We start from the raw sequence: 13,038 nt of genomic DNA, 5'->3' as shown, positions 1-13,038 counted from the left end.
TAACGTCATCATTCTGAAAAATAACGTCATCATTCAGATAAATAACGTCATCATTCTGAAAAATAACGTCATCAGTCTGCTAAATAACGTCATCAGTCTGCTAAATAACGTCATCAGTCTGATAAATAACGTCATCAGTCTGATAAATAACGTCATCATTCTGGCAGTTAGGCAGTTATTTCTGTAAGACATTGCAGAAGGGAATAATTCATAATGGATTAAATATACATATAATGTCCTACTACACATACACATATTCAAAGAGAAAAAAACGTAAAAAAAGAGGAGTTGAATACCTGCTGGTGAAGGTCAGAGCTAAAGCCGTGGCCAAATGAGGCATCAAGCGAAGATGCTGGGTTTGGTGTTCAATAATCTTTACTTCTTCTTTGTTCTTTGGTCCAAATTGCCTACGGCTTAAAAAAAGTAGAGAAATTAGCTGAAAATAAGCTTGGGTTATATTTTCTGGAGTACTTTCTATTTTTAATAAATATTTTTTTAAAGTGTCTTGCTTTGAAATGTATTCAGGACCTTACTTTGAATCCATAACTAAAAACAGATACTTCTAAAAGTCCAGATTGTCCAAGTTCAAGTCATCAACTAACTGTAATGGATTTCTATATATACCAGCTTGTTTGATATATGTATATCAAACAAATCATTTTCCTATTTACTTCAAATTTGTTTTGTTCCCTTTGTATATTTTGTTGAAGAGTAGCCTCAGACGCATAAATACACTATTGGGAGCTAGCTGAACACATCGGGTGAACCAATAACAAATGGTATATATATGTACAGCCACCAGACACCAGCTAGCGCCCAGCAGTGCATTAATGTTTCTGAGTCTACTCTTGAACAAAGAATACCAAAAGAACAAAGCAAATTTGATATAAGAAGTAAATAGGAAAATTATTTAAAATTACACGCTCTGAATCATGAAAGTTTATTTTTTACTTTACTATTTGTTTAAACGTGGCATAAAAAATTAAAGTTATCATCTAACAGAATATTGGAGAACATAATAGCAATACAAATATATATATATATATATATATATATATATATATATACACACACACAATGTATATATTAGCAATTAATCACTGCAATGCATAAAAACATAATTTATGTAAGAACTTACCTGATAAATTCATTTCTTTCATATTAGCAAGAGTCCATGAGCTAGTGACGTATGGGATATACATTCCTACCAGGAGGGGCAAAGTTTCCCAAACCTCAAAATGCCTACAAATACACCCCTCACCACACCCACAATTCAGTTTAACGAATAGCCAAGAAGTGGGGTGATAAAAAAGTGCGAAAGCATATAAAATAAGGAATTGGAATAATTGTGCTTTATACAAAATCATAACCACCACAAAAAAAGGGCGGGCCTCATGGACTCTTGCTAATATGAAAGAAATGAATTTAGCAGGTAAGTTCTTACATAAATTATGTTTTCTTTCATGTAATTAGCAAGAGTCCATGAGCTAGTGACGTATGGGATAATGACTACCCAAGAAGTGGATCTTTCCACACAAGAGTCACTAGAGAGGGAGGGATAAAATAAAGACAGCCAATTCCTGCTGAAAATAATCCACACCCAAAATAAAGTTTAACGAAAAACATAAGCAGAAGATTCAAACTGAAACCGCTGCCTGAAGTACTTTTCTACCAAAAACTGCTTCAGAAGAAGAAAATACATCAAAATGGTAGAATTTAGTAAAAGTATGCAAAGAGGACCAAGTCGCTGCTTTGCAGATCTGGTCAACCGAAGCTTCATTCCTAAACGCCCAGGAAGTAGAAACTGACCTAGTAGAATGAGCTGTAATTCTCTGAGGCGGAGTTTTACCCCGACTCAACATAGGCAAGATGAATTAAAGATTTCAACCAAGATGCCAAAGAAATGGCAGAAGCTTTCTGGCCTTTTCTAGAACCGGAAAAGATAACAAATAGACTAGAAGTCTTACGAAAAGATTTCGTAGCTTCAACATAATATTTCAAAGCTCTAACAACATCCAAAGAATGCAACGATTTCTCCTTAGAATTCTTAGGATTAGGACATAATGAAGGAACCACAATTTCTCTACTAATGTTGTTGGAATTCACAACTTTAGGTAAAAATTCAAAAGAAGTTCGCAACACCGCCTTATCCTGATGAAAAATCAGAAAAGGAGACTCACAAGAAAGAGCAGATAATTCAGAAACTCTTCTGGCAGAAGAGATGGCCAAAAGGAACAAAACTTTCCAAGAAAGTAATTGAATGTCCAATGAATGCATAGGTTCAAACGGAGGAGCTTGAAGAGCTCCCAGAACCAAATTCAAACTCCAAGGAGGAGAAATTGACTTAATGACAGGTTTTATACGAACCAAAGCTTGTACAAAACAATGAATATCAGGAAGAATAGCAATCTTTCTGTGAAAAAGAACAGAAAGAGCAGAGATTTGTCCTTTCAAAGAACTTGCGGACAAACCTTTATCTAAACCATCCTGAAGGAACTGTAAAATTCTCGGTATTCTAAAAGAATGCCAGGAAAAAATGATGAGAAAGACACCAAGAAATATAAGTCTTCCAGACTCTATAATATATCTCTCGAGATACAGATTTACGAGCCTGTAACATAGTATTAATCACAGAGTCAGAGAAACCTCTTTGACCAAGAATCAAGCGTTCAATCTCCATACCTTTAAATTTAAGGATTTCAGATCCTGATGGAAAAAAGGACCTTGTGACAGAAGGTCTGGTCTTAACGGAAGAGTCCACGGTTGGCAAGAGGCCATCCGGACAAGATCCGCATACCAAAACCTGTGAGGCCATGCCGGAGCTACCAGCAGAACAAACGAGCATTCCTTCAGAATCTTGGAGATTACTCTTGGAAGAAGAACTAGAGGCGGAAAGATATAGGCAGGATGATACTTCCAAGGAAGTGATAATGCATCCACTGCCTCCGCCTGAGGATCCCGGGATCTGGACAGATACCTGGGAAGTTTCTTGTTTAGATGGGACGCCATCAGATCTATTTCTGGAAGTTCCCACATTTGAACAATCTGAAGAAATACCTCTGGGTGAAGAGACCATTCGCCCGGATGCAACGTTTGGCGACTGAGATAATCCGCTTCCCAATTGTCTACACCTGGGATATGAACCGCAGAGATTAGACAGGAGCTGGATTCCGCCCAAACCAAAATTCGAGATACTTCTTTCATAGCCAGAGGACTGTGAGTCCCTCCTTGATGATTGATGTATGCCACAGTTGTGACATTGTCTGTCTGAAAACAAATGAACGATTCTCTCTTCAGAAGAGGCCAAAACTGAAGAGCTCTGAAAATTGCACGGAGTTCCAAAATATTGATCGGTAATCTCACCTCCTGAGATTCCCAAACTCCTTGTGCCGTCAGAGATCCCCACACAGCTCCCCAACCTGTGAGACTTGCATCTGTTGAAATTACAGTCCAGGTCGGAAGCACAAAAGAAGCCCCCTGAATTAAACGATGGTGATCTGTCCACCATGTTAGAGAGTGTCGAACAATCGGTTTTTAAAGATATTAATTGAGATATCTTCGTGTAATCCTTGCACCATTGCTTCAGCATACAGAGCTGAAGAGGTCGCATGTGAAAACGAGCAAAGGGGATCGCGTCCGATGCAGCAGTCATAAGACCTAGAATTTCCATGCATAAGGCTACCGAAGGGAATGATTGTGACTGAAGGTTTCGACAAGCTGAAATCAACTTTAGACGTCTCTTGTCTGTTAAAGACAGAGTCATGGACACTGAATCCATCTGGAAACCCAGAAAGGTTACCCTTGTCTGAGGAATCAAAGAACTTTTTGGTAAATTGATCCTCCAACCATGATCTTGAAGAAACAACACAAGTCGATTCGTATGAGATTCTGCTAAATGTAAAGACTGAGCAAGTACCAAGATATCGTCCAAATAAGGAAATACCACAATACCCTGTTCTCTGATTACAGACAGCAGGGCACCGAGAACCTTTGTAAAAATTCTTGGAGCTGTAGCTAGGCCAAACGGCAGAGCCACAAACTGGTAATGCTTGTCCAGAAACGAGAATCTCAGGAACTGATAATGATCTGGATGAATCGGAATATGCAGATATGCATCCTGTAAATCTATTGTGGACATATAATTCCCTTGCTGAACAAAAGGCAAGATAGTCCTTACAGTTACCATCTTGAACGTTGGTATCCTTACATAACGATTCAATATTTTTAGATCCAGAACTGGTCTGAAAGAATTCTCCTTCTTTGGTACAATGAAGAGATTTGAATAAAACCCCATCCCCTGTTCCGGAACTGGAACTGGCATAATTACTCCAGTGAACTCTAGATCTGAAACACATTTCAGAAATGCTTGAGCTTTTACTGGATTTACTGGGACACGGGAAAGAAAAAATCTCTTTGCAGGAGGTCTCAACTTGAAACCAATTCTGTACCCTTCTGAAACAATGCTCTGAATCCAAAGATTGTGAACAGAATTGATCCAAATTTCCTTGAAAAAACGTAACCTGCCCCCTACCAGCTGAGCTGGAATGAGGGCCGCACCTTCATGTGGACTTAGAAGCAGGCTTAGATTTATTCCAAACTGGAGATGGTCTCCAAACTGAAACTGCTCCTGAGGATGAAGGATCAGGCTTTTGTTCTTTGTTGAAACGAAAGGAACGAAAACGATTATTAGCCCTGTTTTTACCTTTAGATTTTTTATCCTGTGGTAAAAAAGTTCCTTTCCCACCAGTAACAGTTGAAATAATGGAATCCAACTGAGAACCAAATAATTTGTTACCCTGGAAAGAAATGGAAAGTAAAGTTGATTTAGAAGCCATATCAGCATTCCAAGTTTTAAGCCATAAAGCTCTTCTAGCTAAAATAGCTAGAGACATAAACCTGACATCAACTCTGATAATATCAAAAATGGCATCACAGATAAAATTATTAGCATGTTGAAGAAGAATAATAATATCATGAGAATCACGATGTGTTACTTGTTGCGCTAAAGTTTCCAACCAAAAAGTTGAAGCTGCAGCAACATCAGCCAAAGATATAGCAGGTCTAAGAAGATTACCTGAACACAGATAAGCTTTTCTTAGAAAGGACTCAATTTTCCTATCTAGAGGATCCTTAAACGAAGTACCATCTGAGGTAGGAATAGTAGTACGTTTAGCAAGGGTAGAAATAGCCCCATCAACTTTAGGGATCTTGTCCCAAAATTCTAATCTGTCAGACGGCACAGGATATAATTGCTTAAAACGTTTAGAAGGAGTACAGAATAAAACACAGAGCGCAACCCACTCTAAGTGTAAAATCATTTAATTTCAAACAATAAAAGAACGTGTAAATCGCACGTACAGTGTTGCAAAATAAACAGGCACAATAAAACCAATCCCAAAATGTATCACCAAATGTCAGGGGTGTGATGTCCGTCACCTCGTAGCTCACAATCCCCAAAACGGCTTCCGGATCACCGTGTGAGAATTCAGCTTATGCCGAGGGATACTCCAAATGGCATTGATAACAGGGAAGCTGGGAGAAGTTCCTTTTGTGCCGCCTCGACGCGTTTCCTCAGGCTACGACCTGACTTTCTCAAGAGGATGTGAGAAAGTCTGGTCGTAGCCTGAGGAAACGCGTCGAGGCGGCACAAAAGGAACTTCTCCCAGCTTCCCTGTTATCAATGCCATTTGGAGTATCCCTCGGCATAAGCTGAATTCTCACACGGTGATCCGGAAGCCGTTTTGGGGATTGTGAGCTACGAGGTGACGGACATCACACCCCTGACATTTGGTGATACATTCTGGGATTGGTTTTATTGTGCCTGTTTATTTTGCAACACTGTACGTGCGATTTACACGTTCTTTTATTGTTTGAAATTAAATGATTTTACACTTAGAGTGGGTTGCGCTCTGTGTTTTATTCTGTTTTCCAGCCACTTCCTAAGACCAGGACCGCAGCCCTGTGTCATCACTTGGAGCGGCACCCACCATTCACAACACTATTGGGAAGTATTGTTATCTTCTCCTACGAATAGTGATTTGAGTTTTTGCAATAATAGCAAATTGTAAATTTTAATTTTTTGTTGTTTTTTTTTTTTATATAGGACCATTACTCTGTCCCAATATTTATTGAATCTTGTTATAAACTATATTTCAACTGATATACCTCAATGTATATTGCTTAACTTATCAGGCAATTCCCATCTAGACTATATACATAAATTAGCCTGTTATAGAGAAGCGCTGCTAATTTGGGTTTTTACCTAGTTCTGTTTGTAGTTTAGAAGGAGTAAATGAATTACCCAAATTATCCCATTCTTTGGAAATTACTGCAGAAATAGCATCAGGGACAGGAAAAACTTCTGGAATAACTACAGGAGATTTAAAAACCTTATTTAAACGTTTAGATTTAGTATCAAGAGGACCAGAATCCTCTATTTCTAAAGCAATTAGGACTTCTTTAAGTAAAGAACGAATAAATTCCATTTTAAATAAATATGAAGATTTATCAGCATCAACCTGAGACAGAATCCTCTGAACCAGAGGAATCATCAGAATCAGAATGATGATGTTCAGTTAAAAATTCATCTGTAGGGAGAGAAGTTTTAAAAGATTTTTTACGTTTACTAGAAGGAGAAATAACAGACATAGCCTTCTTTATGGATTCAGAAACAAAATCTCTTATATTATCAGGAACATTCTGCACCTTAGATGTTGAAGGAACTGCAACAGGCAATGGTACTTTACTAAAGGAAATATTATCTGCTTTAACAAGTTTGTCATGACAATCAATACAAACAACAGCTGGAGAAATAGCTACCAAAAGTTTACAGCAGATACACTTAGCTTTGGTAGATTCAGCACTTGACAGCGATTTTCCTGTAGTATCTTCTGACTCAGATGCAACGTGAGACATCTTGCAATATGTAAGAGAAAAAACAACATATATATAAAGCAAAATTGATCAAATTCCTTAAATGACAGTTTCAGGAATGGGAAAAAATGCCAAAGAACAAGCTTCTAGCAACCAGAAGCAATAAAAAATGAGACTTAAATAATGTGGAGACAAAAGTGACGCCCATATTTTTTCGCGCCAAATAAGACGCCCACATTATTTGGCGCCTAAATGCTTTTTAGCGCCAAAAATGACGCCACATCCGGAACGCCGACATTTGTGGCGCAAAATAACGTCAAAAAATGACGCAACTTCCGGCGACACGTATGACGCCGGAAACGGAAATATAATTTTTGCGCCAAAAAAGTCCGCGCCAAGAATGACGCAATAAAATGAAGCATTTTCAGCCCCCGCGAGCCTAACAGCCCACAGGGAAAAAGTCAAATTTTAAGGTAAGAAAAAGGTTAAAATGCATTATCCCAAATATGAAACTGACTGTCTGAAAATAAGGAAAGTTGAACATTCTGAGTCAAGGCAAATAAATGTTTGAATACATATATTTAGAACTTTATAAACAAAGTGCCCAACCATAGCTAGGAGTGTCACAGAAAATAAGACTTACTTACCCCAGGACACTCATCTACATATAGTAGATAGCCAAACCAGTACTGAAACGAGAATCAGCAGAGGTAATGGTATATATAAGAGTATATCGTCGATCTGAAAAGGGAGGTAAGAGATGAATCTTTACGACCGATAACAGAGAACCTATGAAATAGACCCCTTAGAAGGAGATCACTGCATTCAAATAGGCAATACTCCTCACATCCCTCTGACATTCACTGCACGCTGAGAGGAAAACCGGGCTCCAACTTGCTGCGGAGCGCATATCAACGTAGAATCTAGCACAAACTTACTTCACCACCTCCATCGGAGGCAAAGTTTGTAAAACTGAATTGTGGGTGTGGTGAGGGGTGTATTTGTAGGCATTTTGAGGTTTGGGAAACTTTGCCCCTCCTGGTAGGAATGTATATCCCATACGTCACTAGCTCATGGACTCTTGCTAATTACATGAAAGAAATATGTTTTAAAAGCATTTATAGCAAAGTTGCATTATTTTGCAGTACAGTGACATATTCATTGAGCAGCCTCTTGAGTATATTTATCTTGTTTTCTGGCCAATCAGTGACAAATATAAATGCACTGATAAAATGATTACTGTGTACCATGTTACAAAGACAGGATTCTGCATCCATCAGGATGCATTCTAGCTTTTCTGAGGACAATGGAAACATCACAAGTTTCAGAGGTAAATTATAGAAAATGTGGGATGAAATCATGAAAGTATATTGCATTTTTTTTACCATTCATAATAAAAAAATTATAAAGATTACATTTAAAGTCCATTTAAAGGACAAATTCAAGTCTAAAAAAGAAAACATTTAAAGTACAAATAATAAATAGATAAAATTCTTACTTTATTAAATACTAATTTGTAGTGTACCCAAAAATGTAAGAAACATACTTTAAATCAGATCTAGAGTTCTGAAACTTTTAAGAAACAACCAATTGGTGTTAGCTGTAGACTACATTACAGGTATACCCCGCTCATACAGAGGGTTAGGGACCGGAGCCCCGCTGTAAAGTGAAAACCGCCTTAAAGTGAAACAAGGCAGTTTTAGCTATCTTTTCACTTGCCAGTATGTTTAAAAACATGTTTAAACTAACATATATTAGAGGTGCAATATTGCTATGTTTAGTTTAACACTAGCTCAGCACAGTATTAAATAAATACTGTACCTGTAAAATAGTGACAATTACTGTAGTAAAATTTGCCAGACTATAACACTGAGACACAGATTGCACTGTAATGCTGTAAACAAAGTGAACTGCACATAACAACATGGTGTCAGTCACTTTTCTCGCAATCTCACGAAGATTACAGCACTGTTTCAAATATTTGGAGGTTGAACTTCAGCTCCACAAAGCGCTGTATTAGCGAAGCGCTGTAAAGTAAAGCGCTGTAAAGTGAGGTATACCTGTACTGTGTTAAATTGAGATATTTTATCAACTACAGCAATATGTAATATCTGAATTTAACACAGATTGAGATATTACATATTGCTGTAGTTGATAAAATATTTGTAGACATTTTGTATTTATTCTCTTTGCACCATTGGCTTAAAGAAAATTATTATTAGGGTTGGCAAATACTTAGATACACATTTCCTAAGTATACATCAGTGGTTTCCAAAGCTGCTGGTACTACCACCCCTGGATTACCAAGGGGGCACTGAAAAGCATGAAAAGTGAAAAGGGGAGCTGGGATTAGATAGGGGCACTAGTAGGAAAGAGCGAAAGAGGATGCTAGTGGACCCTTCCAAGAACAATGATCTTGGAAGCGTCCACTGAACTTTATGCTAGATTTCTAAAGTGAAAAAACCTTTGATGTTTTATCACTCTTTAAAAGCTTTTCCTTTAATGATCATTGAGGTTTATCAGCATTTTATACTCTGACACACTGCATACCCCCCAACTGTCCCGATTTTCGCGGGACAGTCACGATTTTAGGGGTCTATCCCCCTGTCCCGGGTTGCTAGCCATCTGTCCCGATTTGCCCCAGGCATTAAAAAAAAAAAATTCTATTGGGCCCATACTCAGAAGCAGCTGGCTTTGCTCTCACAGGGTTAGATACCTGTTAGATTCCCTGTGGAAAAGGAATGGTGTGTGGGTTAAGCAGGAGTAAGAAGGCTGTATACACCCTGACCACGGGTAATGGTGACCTCTAACCTACCTCTGGTAGTGATGATGTCTAACCCCTGATGATAATAGAAGCATGCCTTCAGTTTTATACAATGAGCAGTGCTAATACCAGGGTAACGAACAGTGGCAGCCGCAGACTGCCAGCTAATGTGCTTGCCAACCCCAGGACCCCATACAATGAATTCCAGATACCCATATATGATGTAGTGTGTGTGTCTATCTGTATCCATAACTGTGTGTGTGTATCTGCATGTATAAGTGTATGCTATGTAGTGTGTGTGTGTCTGCATGTATACGTGTATACTATGTAGTGTCTGTGTATCTGCATGTATAAGTGTATGCTGCATGTATAAGTGTATGCTATGTAATGTGTGTGTATCTGCATGTATAAATGTATGCTATGTAGTGTGTGTGTATCTGCATGTGTAAGTGTATGCTATGTAGTGTGTGTGTATCTGCATGTGTAAGTATATGCTATGTAGTGTGTGTGTATCTGCATGTATAAGTGTATGCTATGTAGTGTGTGTGTATCTGCATGTATAAGTGTATGCTATGTAGCGTGTGTGTATCTTCATGTATAAGTGTATGCTATGTAGTGTGTGTATCTGCATGTGTAAGTGTATGCTATGTAGTGTGCTACTGTGCATTTTTGCTGACTTTAAAGGCCAGAATCTAGAATATTAATGGTGAATGCAGAGAGCAGTTTTAAAGAATTTATTATTAAATGTCCAATTAAGATAAAAATATTTAGCAATGTCTTTGCAAGGGCTAATTAACCTCTTAAAGGGACACTGAACCCAATTTTTTTCTTTTGTAATTCAGAAAGCGCATGCAATTTTAAGCAACTTTCTAATTTACTCCTATTATCAATTTATCTTCGTTCTCTTGCTATCATTATTTGAAAAAGAAGGCATCTAAGCTTTTTTTTGGTTTCAGTACAGCACTTTTTTATTGGTGGATGAATTTATCCACCAATCAGCAAGGACAACCCAGGTTGTTCACCAAAAATGGGCCGGCATCTAAACTTACATTCTTGCATTTCAAATAAAGATACCAAAAGAATGAAGAAAATTTGATAATAGGAGTAAATTAGAAAGTTGCTTAAAATGTCATGCTCAATCTGAATCACGAAAGAAAATTTTTTGGTACAGTGTCCCTTTAAGGACATATGACGGAATTTTTCCGTCATAAAACAATTGAGCAAACTGAAAGCTGTGTCCTTAAAGGGTTAAATACACATAGCCATACCAGTGGTTTGAGCTTGTGTTTGATTTGCTGCCTAAGTATATTAAAATATATGGCTTTATTTAGAATTTTATTTATATTACTTTGGTCTTATGATTTTTATGCCCCGCCCACCACATTTCAAATTTTTTGTCGCGGGGAGGGTGTGTCCCTCTTTTGAATTTTGAAATGTTGAGAGGTATGACACTGCAGCCACTTGTACAGAAGGTTCACATTCCTTGTTTTAACAGCACTGTATATTAACATTATTGTAGGCATTAAAGTGAAAGTCAATCCTAGTGTTTTACAAACACTAGGTTTGACTATTGAAACAAATAGGGGACTTTCATTCATGAAGTATAAGACACTTGGCGCCCATGGGAGCCGGATTTCCAGCACGGCTATTGGCTAAGAGGTGAAAATGTCACCTCTTAGCAAAAGATTTTTTTAGCCGTAGGCTGCTGTAGCAGCTAAGAACGGCGATCGGTTAAAACAAATAAAGGAGCTTTCTATATGAAGTATCTTATACTTCATGAATGAAAGTCCCCTTTGTTTGTTTCAATAGTCAATCCTAGCGTTTGTAAAACGCTAGGATTGACTTTCACTTTAATTGCACAGTTCTGAATTACTATGTAGTAGCAAGAAACACAGCAAATGCCTGTTGTGTTTGTATGTGTAGCTTAGCTCACGGTCATTTGTTGATGGATTTTTGGTCTTCTGTCTACAGAAGAAAACCAGTGTGATGAACTATGGTTAAGTAGAATGCACTTTCAATAAAGTTTGTTTATTAGTGCAGAAATCTGGATTTCTAAACATGGCATTTTCCTGCTAACTAACAAAGATTGAGAAAGGGGTACCACTTCATCAAGCCCATTAAATTAACAATTTTTTTGAATAGTAAAGTAATAGTAAAGTACGCAATGTTGCAAGCTCAGGTATATTTCCCCAAATATGATTGAAAAGCAAGTAGCACTATATGACAGCAATTTTGCAAGGATGCTTTTAAAATAAACACTGCTTCCATCTAGCGCCCAAAAGTATTATTGCAAAACTGCTGCCATAAAGTTTTTCAGCACTCTACTACCAAGGTATTCTCTTCAACAAAGAATACCATGAAAAAAACGTAAATTTTAAAATAGAAGATAATTGGATTTTTTTTTTTATTGTATGCACAATCTGAATGATGGACAAACATTTTTGGGTTGCATGTCCCTTGAAAGTATTACTTCAAATCCTTGTCTATAAACTCCCCTCTTATTTGAGGAATACAAAGCACCTTCTAAAATGCCTCCAACAGACTTCCTTGGGACACACATCCGAGTGGCTTACTGTTGATGTAGTAGGGCTTTATTCTGCCATTCCACACTCTAGCAGTTTGGAAGCCATTTCCTATATGTTAGATTCCCTTAGTAATTACAACAATACACTTAAAGGGACATGAAACCCAAAATGTCTTTCATGATTCAGATAGAGAATACAATTTAAAACAACTTTCCAATTTACTTCTATTATTTTATTTGCTTCCTTCTCTTGTAATCATTTGCTGAAAGGTTTATCTAGGCAAGTTCATGAGCAGCAGAGAACCTAGGTTCTAGCTGTTGGTTGGTGGCTGCATATTTATATTGATTGGCTCCCCCATGTGTTCAGTTAGAAACTAGTAATGCATTGCTGCTCTTTCAACAAATGATACCAAGAGAATGAAACAGATTAGATAATAGAAGTAAATTAGAAAGTTGTTTAAAATTGTATTCTCTATCTGAATCATGAAAGAAAAAAATTGGGTTTTATGTACCTTTAAGGGTTTTATTGTACGGTCATTGGACTTTCTACTTTCTCACAATTTTTTTTTCCACTTTGCAGGGGATTTCTATCTCCAGAAACGTGGTACAGCCATGGGGGCTAAATTTTCCCCAGCCTACGCCAACCTGTTCATAGTTTGATGGGAGGTGGCCCACGTTTTTGGGGACAGAAATCCATTCAGGGATAGCATTCAGATGTATAAGAGGTACATTGATGAACTCCTATACATATGGACTGGGGGTCAACACGAACTAATTGATTTTGTCAGTTACTTGAATACAAATAAAGTCAATTTGCAGTTTACATATGCCCACCATGTTTCTTCTATACCTTATCAGGATTTCCTGCTGATAGGTG

The 13,038-nt window shown here is 37.6% G+C and overlaps 1 protein-coding gene across 1 annotated transcript in view; it reads right to left on the bottom strand.

The window, feature by feature from the left end:
* ACOXL (acyl-CoA oxidase like) overlaps nucleotides 1–13,038 on the bottom strand; it is a 1,233,832-nt gene that overhangs the window by 808,002 nt on the left and 412,792 nt on the right. Inside the window, exon 10 of the mRNA XM_053712602.1 lies at nucleotides 297–413. Coding sequence (XP_053568577.1) covers nucleotides 297–413 — 117 coding nt within the window. The remainder of the gene's footprint in view (nucleotides 1–296; nucleotides 414–13,038) is intronic.

Source organism: Bombina bombina, chromosome 4, assembly GCF_027579735.1.
Source record: "Bombina bombina isolate aBomBom1 chromosome 4, aBomBom1.pri, whole genome shotgun sequence".
Classification (NCBI taxonomy): Eukaryota; Metazoa; Chordata; class Amphibia; order Anura; family Bombinatoridae; genus Bombina; species Bombina bombina.
Note: the sequence above shows the minus strand (reverse complement) of the source record. Positions and strands in the feature narration are given on the sequence as shown.